This window comes from Rhopilema esculentum, chromosome 11 (genome assembly GCF_057945365.1).
Source record: "Rhopilema esculentum isolate cy_ngs chromosome 11, ASM5794536v1, whole genome shotgun sequence".
NCBI classification, from domain to species: Eukaryota; Metazoa; Cnidaria; class Scyphozoa; order Rhizostomeae; family Rhizostomatidae; genus Rhopilema; species Rhopilema esculentum.
In genome coordinates this window covers 15,403,482-15,414,671 of record NC_142825.1, presented here as the reverse complement: position 1 = coordinate 15,414,671, position 11,190 = coordinate 15,403,482, and the positions used below count along the sequence as shown (strand labels likewise).

At 35.3% G+C, this 11,190-nt stretch overlaps 1 protein-coding gene across 2 annotated transcripts; it reads right to left on the bottom strand.

Moving 5' to 3' along the window:
* Positions 1-148: 148 nt before the first annotated feature.
* Positions 149-10,726, bottom strand: LOC135693253 (zinc finger MYND domain-containing protein 19). Of its 2 annotated transcripts, none has more exons than XM_065211678.2 (10): positions 10,572-10,726; positions 6,550-6,609; positions 5,863-5,969; positions 5,346-5,410; positions 4,342-4,417; positions 3,748-3,841; positions 3,143-3,200; positions 1,844-1,902; positions 1,578-1,643; positions 149-1,137 (listed from the first exon to the last, which is right to left on the bottom strand). In XM_065211678.2, the coding sequence occupies exons 1-10, from the start codon at positions 10,641-10,643 to the stop codon at positions 1,054-1,056; spliced, it is 741 nt and encodes a 246-aa protein (XP_065067750.2). In that variant the 5' UTR covers positions 10,644-10,726; the 3' UTR covers positions 149-1,053. The 2 variants fall into 2 exon arrangements, with proteins under 2 accessions (XP_065067750.2, XP_065067751.2); XM_065211679.2 differs by having other exon boundaries at positions 3,748-3,838.
* Between the last annotated feature and the right edge of the window lie 464 nt (positions 10,727-11,190).

The following is an 11,190-nucleotide window of genomic DNA, read 5'->3' as shown; positions in this document are numbered from 1 at the left end:
ATTTTGTTTACTCTTGCGGGTAAGGGTATAGCTGACAAAATGTCTGATGACCCACTCACTTTAAACTTGCTATTTTTTAAACACAATGTCTGGTCAATATTTTACTTGAATATCATAATTGAGTAATATGCAGAAAAAAATACACATGTGAACTCTATACATACAGTATCAGCAAAATATACAAAGCAAATAATATTATGAAAATCCAACACTGTTATATGTTCGGAAGGCAATATTGATTTCTCAATGTCTAAATGCAATCACGACGAATAAATCTCTTTGACAAAAAATACAACTCAATGATAATTGCTTGCAAAAATATTGTAACAATAATTTTCAAAAGTATACAAATCCATTTCATGTCGTTATCATTAACTTGCAATAGGAAAGCTTTTCTTTACACGACAGAGTTCAGGACAAAACACTGAAATTGGCTACTGTCTATACAATTGTTTCTAGCTAAATCTATAAACTACGTATCAATTTTGACGACATTTTGATCAACTGGCAAACACAAACAACAAACTAACATCAGAACAATATAACAAAACAAGGCTAAAACTCCGAATGTAACGCACCAGGTTTGTTTTTAACAACCTAAACAAACACCATCGCAAATGGCATACTGAACTATTATAGATACATTTTATTGAATAATTTATGCAATTATCTAAGAAACTAGTTATAACTTAACAAACGCTCTAAATTAAAACAACAAACAAAAATTCTAAACTAGATTAATAACAGGAATAGAACTAGAAAATCTTCATGTAAGCCCTGGGATAAATTTTGGGCGAGGGAACAACCAAATGAGCTTGCTGTGAACTTACAATTGTTATACACTCAGAGAGTCTCAAGGAATCTAAACGCGATTTGGAGTACACCCATTGTGGTGTAATTATATTATACATATCACGATTCGCAGCTTCCTAAAGTTTCCATTCAGTTCGCATTCCTGTATTTGAATTTAAAACAGTTTTAGATAGAAGAAGCTAAGGGACTGAAAGCATGAAGCGACTGCTTGGTAAATGCCAATTGGGGATACCCTCGAACTCATCGTTCAGGTTGCTTCTCAAGATGATCTTTTTCGTATTTTCTCTTTGATACACAAACCGGCTTATGTGTAGGCCAATCTTTCTGCAAACAGAACAAAAACACTGCTTGAATGAGAAAAAACAAAAATAACATTTAAATGGGATTCAATGTTTCAACTACAAGTAGAAAATGGAATTCAACAAGCACCGACTTGCATCACAATTTCAAGGCCGGCAAAATCAAGTTTTTAGAGGCACACCATTTTGATGCTAAATGTCTCTTGTTGCCATCCCTTAGAAAATGTTGGAAATGAGTGTCACGGCGGCAGCGTGGGGCCTCACTTCAATTTTTTCTCTCACAAATCTGATGTTACAAACAATGAAAGCTTAAAATAAGGAAAAATGAAGGGGCCCACATGAGAAGTTTTAAAGGGCCTATCAGGAGTCCCGGTGGGTCACCATGCCCCTGTCACAACGAAACATGCATCATAATGCATCATACACTGTAAGACAACACGAACTACGATGCAACATGCAGCATACCTCTTGGCAGGATGGCCCACAGTATCTAACCTGTTTGCATCTTCCACAAATGCGAAAATCGTTCAACTACAAAAAACAATCAAAATGGCATCGTGCAAACTCGTAAAAAAGTTTCCATGTCAAATTAATGCACATAAACACAATTCATCGAATTTAAAAGATAATAAAAAACACTCTTTTTGAAAAATATGTTCTCAAGGCAACATCTTCATAACATTTAATTAATTTGTCAAACTCAAATTTTACATGGCTAAACACAAGGTTACCTCTCTTTCTATTCTGCAGCACGGCGTGTAATGACATTCGTAGAAAAAAGATGGTTCGCCTGAAAAACACCAACTCTTTCATTATGTTTCTTGAAGTCAGCAGTTTAAAAAAAAGGAAATTTTGAAAGGCTTTTTCGACTTGCATTTACGCTTGATAATTCAAAAAATCGACTAGATAGATTTCATAGAAATGTTTAAAATCGAAATGCAGCAAATCATGCAAAATGAGTGGAAGGAAAAATGAGACAATTGACAGTTATCATAAGGCCAGGAATGACGCTGCTGTATGAATGAGCCTAATTATGTTAAAAATTGTCTAAAGTGGCGAATGAAATCGTCACAAATGACTGCGCCATGGATTTTAAATGGCCACTCCGGCCCAAAGTTTTTAGTTCAGAACACGATGTGATCAGATTTCCTGAAAACGAGTCTGCTATTATTTCTTTCATATTTTCTTCATATTTCATATCTCTTTCATAACCGTTTTGTAGTTATAAGCGCTTGAAAATTGGTCATTGAGTTGAATTGTTTTTCAACCGCGTTATCGGAGCATTTTGGATTGACGTCACAAACATCAGTCTCGATATTCTGATCGAATATGAAGCATTTTATCGCACGAGTCTGTCTGATAGAGCAGTTAAATTGTCAAATTAGGCCAGCAAGACAGAGACATGATATGTTGATAGAAGGTGATTCATCCTTGTAATTCACGATACCTTCTAACTCTCGACTAACTACCAATTTATGCAAAAATCTCAGAAAAAATTGTTGGGTTGGAGTGGCCCTTTAACTGGCTTCACGCAAGACAATGGTAAAAATGTGATTTCCATACACAGCGCCTATATTCCAATGTCTCTACCCTGGTATCTACGAAAAACATGTGGCCAGCATTTTTTTTAACGAGCGAACAAATGGTATGGCTTTGACGCAAAATCAAACTTAAAAAAAACCTTAAAAAAGATCCTGTCTTGAAAACTCCAGAACATGAATGAACCATTTTTCAGTTCTGATAATCTTTCGATTATTTCTAAGCTACTTCTTTTTTTGTTTTCTGTTGTATATTTGGATTGCAATTTTGTATTTCGCCTTTTATTTGTACAAGTCAGTTTGTAAAACAATTGATATACTTAAAGGGGCTAGGTCACGTGTAAGGCCGCGGAACAATGCTGCTGTTTTGATGCTTGTGGATGACGTGAATCCTCCACAGCAACTAAAGAAGAATTACACTTAACAACCAAACCTAATATTGATAACTTTAACCCTGTTTAAATAATTGAAAATGAAATAAAATGAAAATACCTTCGGAGCCCAAAATCTCTCCATCCGAGTTAATAATAGAGGAAGGTTGGTGAAGTAGCTGAAAAGGAAATTAAAACGTCGTTAGAAAGATGATGAGACAATGACAACAACGATACCGCTTCAGAGGTAAATGGCAACAAAAGCTGGTAATATCGCAACATAAAGCGAAACAATTCGACTTTAAAATAATGCTTTCAAATTTTTTACACCTTTCAAAGGTAATGTGTCCATATAAAAGGACTGCGTATACCCAACTTGTCACGCCACCCATCAAAATAACGGTCTGCGATTGGTAAGTATTCTTGCGAGGCAAAACTACTCACATGAAAAGCTAACCTCGCAGCAGGATAGATAAACGGAACGACCGTAATGACTGGGGCAATGACATGAAAAATCACATAACCCCCGCAGAGTCGCTTGCTTTAGCTGGACACATTACCTTTATGAAAAAGGTGTTATCATTTTGCGATATCAATAACAAACAATCTTATTGTGGTACGGAATTTAAAAGTGGCTTTGAAAAAAGCAAACATTTTAGAACATATTTTTCGCCTGACCCTCTTCAGAGTAAAAAAAGTCAGAACATAGATCAAACTAATACTCACAACATCTTCCAAATTAATCGCTGGGATTTGTGAAATTGCTTTCCAATATAATGTGTCTTCAAGCGACCAGTTGTGACTCTCTTGAATACTGCTGCTTGTGAAAATAATCTCCTTTTACCTTCCCAGTCAAATTGGTATTTACCTTGCCACTTATTGAACACTTATTTAATCTTGTTGTATATGATCTTATTACCACTTTTGACGAATCGTACAAAAGGAAATGTTATCTGCTTTCTTCATGTTCGACTTAAAAAAGATTCTTATGTAACTGCAAATCTTCATATACAACCCAAAGAAAGCGACACAGAAACCTTTTTGTTTGCATTAATATCAGATGAAGATATGAAGCAACAGTGTGACTAATAAGAGCTACCTTTAAAAGTCAACAAGGTGCTAAAAGAATACCTAAACAATTATGAGAGATATACAGAAACCTTTTGAAAATAAAACAGAGATGGAAAAACACTGCCTTATTACGTTACCAAATCATCGCAGAGATTTCATACAATTGATTAACATCAAACCATATCTTCAGAAGACAGCGGAAATTTTCGAAATTCAAAAAAAAAGGCATTTGCTACAAAAATTACTTACATAGCAGCATCATTTTCCTTTGAAGAACACGGCAAAGATGCTGCTGGAATTAACTCTAGATTCTGCAGTCGGTTATCTGTAAGAATGTATAGCATCATAGGTAGAAATATTCAAACTTTCTTTATTAAATACTGCAACAAATTACGATTCTGTAGCAATTTTGTAAATATCTTAATACATGGAAGAGATTCCATTGTATAATAATCAACAAAAAATCGCTTGAATAACAAATATTCTGAATTACTTACAAAGGGAAAGCAAGCTCGCTTCCTCCATTAAAGATAAAAACCGGTAAGAAATAGCAAAGGCCTAATTAGGGAAGGCTGAAAGGCTCAGAAGAGAAGGAGATGAGGTGAAGACTTCAGTTTTTAGCTTTGAAACATGACTGATTCTGATAACCCAGGAAGCTAGAAGCGCGCCAATCGTTTCGAGTTCCAGAAGCTCTTGCAAAGAACAATAAGATGTAGGGAAAAGTTTGCCATTTTGGAGAGGGGACTCGAAAAGACTGAGTAGAGGGGAGTTTCAGGGAGTTTCAGGGAGTTTCAGTCCATCAAAATACCTGTGAAAAATGGGTAGATCAGCAACTAACGGGAAGATATTGGAGAGATATTAAGTTATTGTTGTTTTTGGGATAAATCGTTTTTGACAGAACTTTCTCTGCAAGACAGGGAAGATTTAGAAATGCCATCACAAATATGAGAGCAATTATTCGAAGTAGGACGAACTTTGTATTCTTGAATTGCTAAAAGATGTTGAGAAATGGGTGAGAAGAAGACGAGGACCCTAGACAGGGAGCCAAGTTTGGCAGATGAAAGTTTAACAATAATTGAAACGCCAGGTTTCTATTTAAGTTATGAAGAAATATAACCTTGAACCACTTGCTCTGTTAATCTTATTTAAACTCCTGCTTCAATTAGTTGGAAAACTTCGTCAGGTACAAAGTCTAGGATCAACGCTTCATGTTCTGAAACTTGAGTTTGGAATGAATTTTTGCATATACACACCAACAGTGACTCCATTTTTGTGATTAATTCTAAATCCTGGTGCAATATTTCCACATCTCTTCTGCCTTGAAAAATCCAATGAATTAAAAATTTTCAATGATTTCATTTAATTGCTATCACACTAACAACAAGAAGATTCATGAGGACTTTCATAACAAAACGACTAGAAATAATTTTAAGTATTTTTTCCTATTGAACGCACTTTTGATTCTACATGTTGCCTACATAACTAAGGAAACCACACTCACAACACAACACAACAAAACAAACACAACACAAGAAAACAAACACAACACAACACAACACAACACAACACACTACAACACAACAGAAGGTATCAAGTGGAGCCAATATTATAATAAATTAATGGAACCTGAGTTTGGGTTAGACAAAGCAGTGATAATTGCAAGATTACTTTTTGATCAACATAATTTTTTAGAGGGAAACGAACAGTTTTTCAGAAATGCAGATAAAAACTTAGCAAGGATTTTCTCTGTAGTGCAGCTGGGTAACTCACCATACGTAGTTGTGCACATAACAGCCATGATGTTTTTCTTTCAGTCGATCATAAGCAATGGCATAGACTTTCGCTCCATTGCCATTCTTATCATAATCTAGCTTGGCCTAAAGGATTCAGATTGAAAGAAGGGAATTTTATCTTTTTAAACATTTAAGAAAAATTTCAAAATATTAGGAAGGAAAATTTTAAAGAATACATTTTAAGCAGGAAATAGCGCACAGATAGAAACAATGAAATAACTGCAAAGGCTGCATACATTGCACATATAAAAACAAGAAGATAATTACAAAAGCTACATTAATTCATAATAATGCAGCATCAATCATTTGTGACTTACTGACATAAAATTAAAAAAATAGGGGTAAAAAAGTAATTCAGCGCAGATAAAGTATCAACCAATATTTTTCTTGCTTTATTTCTGGTTTTAATAGCATTCACGTTATTGAGAAATTTTGTAATTTGATATGAACTTGAGAGGAAGCAATGCAAAGTAACTCTTCCAAACACAAGCATGTGGTCTTTACCTAGCCTTGCATGCAAATGGAAGACCACTTGATCACAACAATGGAATACTACAACATTGGAATGGGGATGTTGTGGCAAACATGATCTATAAGACCAGGATCTGAGTGAAATAAATACAACAGCTAAAACATGAGAAAAGACAAGAGAAATAGTTCTCACCTCAAACCTAAATCTTTTCACCATTGGGATGTCCTCTTCGTCAATCAAAGAGTACTTGTGCTAGAAGACAATTTATCAATATTTGAAAAAAACATTAAAACACCAAAATAGGGAAAGCCATGGCTATGATTTGCTTGTGCACTTTGACTTAACAAACTTTTAAAAATTTTAAAATAACATAACATAACAAAAAAAGAAGAACATAACATTAAAAACCAATTTCTAAACTAAATAATTTAAAACCCCTTTTAGTAGAAAACAAACATAAAATGAAGTAAGAAACAAGTCTTCAGATTTTTGCACTCTTTATATGAGTAAAGCAATCATTCAAGTCCATCGTATTTAAGTCTACCAGCTGAATGCTTTTGCACTTTTGTATTTGGTTGTGAGTAAAAGACCTAGAGTGACTCAAAACCTTGGTCACAGTTTTGTCTTCCATCAATAGCTTTCTTTGCAGACTACATATAAAAAAGCTGTTGAGTTTATTGAAATCATCCTTTAAAGTCATACAGTAAAAAACTGACAATGGACAGGCCTTGCAAGGAAAGGTGATTGAGCTTGATCAAGCGCCTCCACACACACCTAGGAAGTTCTAGGAGCTTGATTGATGAAGCACCCATTTTTTTATGTCCAGAAACTAAATGGGAAAAACCAAATTTTGGTATTGATGATATTTGATTATGCTCAGTCCAGCGCCTATAAAAAGAGGTTTTACCAAGAGGAGTACCAAGAAACACATATTCAATTAGTGCTTTCATGTGTTGATCTTTTGATTGGATATTTTTTATTGAAGCTTCAGCAACAGCGGTGATTTTCTTCAGTCGCAAATATGATAGCATGCACCTCTTTATCTACAATGTTCCACCTTGATTCAATGAACTCTCTGGTGGCCCAAGAGGCAGGGTATATTTTGCTTTCACTGAGGTTATGGACGTGCACTTTTACCTATATGATGCATCAACTTCTAGAAGGAAAAAGTCAGCATGAAAAACTGTTGCTGGCAAGAGAAGCTGCTTTAGCATCCCAAAAACTGCTTGGGCTTCTGTTTTCCAGACAAAGGTGGAATTCTGCATTGCATGTTCTTGTAGAGGGGCAGCAAAAATTGAAAATTGGAAACAAATGGATTGCAAAATCATGCCATGCCTAAAAACTTTTCCAAGGATTTAGAATTTATTGAACTGAAAAATCTGTGATGGACTGGGAGGAAGTTGAGTCAAGGCAAAAAAATTGCACTACAAGGCACTGAGAGGAAGATCAGACTGTTGCATTTTTGCTAAAACGCTGCAAAGACTGGAGAGATGACGTGTGAAATCTCATCCTTTGATGACCACATCATCATAAAAGGGTGGTAGAATACAATTGCTTAAATGAGAGAATATTTGGTATGTGGTTTGTTGAAACATGCAGATTTATACCTTGTGGTATAAGGCCTCATTTCCATTGACCAAATCCATAACCAGGAGAAAAGGCATTGATTGTTTTGACTATTTTGGCACAAAGAATTTGGTGAAAGCTACTGCCAAAGTGGATATGCGGAGCAGACATGAGAGCCATGAACAGGGTCAAGAAAACTGATGTAGTGTTGGAGATGACCAATCTTTGATGGCAGGGTTGAGAAATCGTTTTAGCAAATACAATACAGAAATGGTCTGCAACATCACAGCTATTTAAAACATTCTTCTCTGAAATTAGCACAGTAGCAACATGATAAGGTAAATCGATACATTCAGTCATGCCACAAAGTTTAAAATGCTGAAGATGTTCCTTCACTATAGATTGCTGATGAAATGGAAATAGTGAAAGAGGGACAAAATGGGTGTTGAATGGGCCAAGTGAATGTCAAATTCTGTCACTTTCATTGCCAATTTTGGTGATGACAAAAAGAAGATTTCAGAAAATTCATTTAGCAAGATGTTAGCTCATTGAAAGACAAGTCAAGTAATCTGTGAAGTGAGAATCATAATAGGATCCAAGTTTTGATCAGATAGAAGGATTCATGGTGTCTTGTGTACATAGAAAATTATTGGTGTTTCTCTGGACAGAGAACTTTTAAAAGTCTTACTTCTGTAAGGCAACCACGGTGCCCTTTTTTATGGTTTTCGAGGCAGAAGAACTATAAACAGGGACGATTTGAACACAAAGCTTTGATGAGTAACTTTGTAAAGGTAGGGAAAACCTTAACATGAAGATGTTCTTTAAAAGGTGCATATGCATCGATCAGTACTATAGGTTCTGAAACTGTGCATAATTCTTGAAGGGATGACCCATTAGCAACTGTCTTAATACTCAAGGACTGTTGTGCGGGATGAATTGGTTTACTTGTTGGTTATTAAGAAAACAATGTTATCGTTAAGAGAAGCTTGTGGATGGACCATGATACCATGGACTGACCTGGATGAATGATTTTACTTAATTGTCAACACCTCATCTGTTAAATTTATTTAGAAAATTCAAAGTAATAATACAAGAATAAGGCAATGCAGCAATAATTATGAATGCAAGAGTGTGAGATTGGCGACAACAGTGCAGATTGGCAGTGCTGAATAGCTGCAAAAGAACTGTCATAAATTTTTCTTTGCTTTTATCAAACTTTTGATTGCAACACTTGAAGGCATTCAAATGAGCTTCCCCATCAGCTTTTGAATTGAAAACTGCAGCAAGTTGTACTTTAAGGTTGCTATATTTCCTCTGACTTTTTTTCATCTTTAAATTGGTCCAAGATGGCCTTGGTACAGCCAGCATTTCACAGAAAAATAAGAATTAGACCAACCACTATGTTGTCAGACTTTTCTGCAATATCACAACATCACTTGAAGTTACAAACCATTGGTCTAAATTCAAGTCTCTGTTACCTGTGATCTTTTCAAGTCTAAAAAAAATTATGGTAGATGATGATATTTTGTATTGCTTGGGTTGAAAGACTCCTATCACCAGTGTAATAAGCCATATATGAAGATGAAATAGGTCTTCAAGATACACGAATCTTTACTAAAATCATGTAGAAGGTGCCTAACTTACAGCACATGTTAACTGAAGTAGAGGCCAGATATGAATAAGATGTTATTCATAAGAGAAAAAAACTACCCCTGCTTCCAGAGCATCAAGGGTTTTCAGCATGTTGTCGGGAAGGTGGAGTGGTGCAGAAGTGCAGAGGAGGAAAAAAAGAAAAAAGACCTCTCTATATTGAAATATAGGTCTCTTTGCAGAGAATGGATATGCTCAGTTTTCTCTTTCATTCATATTTATTTCCAACAGATTTTGGTTCCCCTTTAAAGAGCCGGATTGGGGTACATGATCCCAAGCCATAGCCTGGCTAAAAAATATTGAGGCAGATGTGTGCATAAGAACAGCAAAGGTTGATGTTTAGTAAAAGGAGTGATGCATACAAATCATGCTTGGGATGTTAGGTATTCTAGCCAGGGGTACAATCGTGTTTACTGAGACAGTGTACCCCTACGAGATAATATTTAAACAGCTCCCTAAAGCAAAAAGTATAAGATAGAAAATAAGCAGATGCTCTAATTAGAGCAATGCTCTATGTTTGTTTAGATCCATGAGTGGCCTTTCCCTTTGCCTAATTTAGAAACTACTATTTAGAATGTACAATTATTTAGTAATTCTGTAAAAATTTAAAACATTTCAAAAAAGTTATACAAAAATTGTAAAACAATTCAAGTTTAATTGTATGTTCATTATCATTTTACACCGATATTGGTGGTGTGAAATATCATCGTTTCAAATTGATGGGCTTCAATTTCAGACGTGCAAAATACTATATTCAGCAATACAACCATTGTGATACAACTACCAAGTGATGGTCGCTTGAAATCGAGTTAGAGGCAATGTCTAGCGGTGAAACAAGGGGATAGCTGAGTCACAGTCTAATCATACATAGAAATTACATGCGGTGAGTACCCTACTAGGCCTAGGATACAATTTGACGAAGATTCAATGTCACGAAAACCATAAATCACGACAAGCGGGGCAAACTGCGAGAAACATGAAATAAAGGAGAAAGAAACCTTTCCTGCTGCTTTCCCAATGTAGACAATTAACTTGCGAGTGTCTTGTTGTTGTAAAATTTCATTTTTCATTTTCGAAATGACAAGCCGATCCCCACCGATTACCGCTCCATCAAAAAGCTCGAATGTTTATCGCCTTCGCAGCGGTTCTTAAAGTCACTTGCTAATGGTTTCATAAAAAGGAATGAACTTAAATTCAAAGTGAGGGAACTCGAGTTGATAACATTTGTAGACTGAAAAACCAACTTTTGAAAACGCACTGAAATGCTTCACGATATTTTTAGCCTATGATTTTATGGGGCACTCGTTATGCTAGCGGCACATTGGAAGGTCAACGAGAGGTTGTAGGAGGCCTTAGGTATATCCAAAGAGGAGGCTTCCTTGCGAGCGAAGCGAGCAGAAAATTTTTAAAACCACGCTTTCTAGGCTAGTTTAATACACATTTCAGAATATTCCATGCAGTCTTTTATTGCAAATATTTTTCTTTTCATTTTTCATTTCATTTTATAATATTTATACAGGTTAAAGGTTCATACATATGTTTTTCAACCTGACCTGTTTAAAAGAATAAAATAAGAGCTAATAACTATGTTAAAATACTAGTAACAAAAGAAATTTA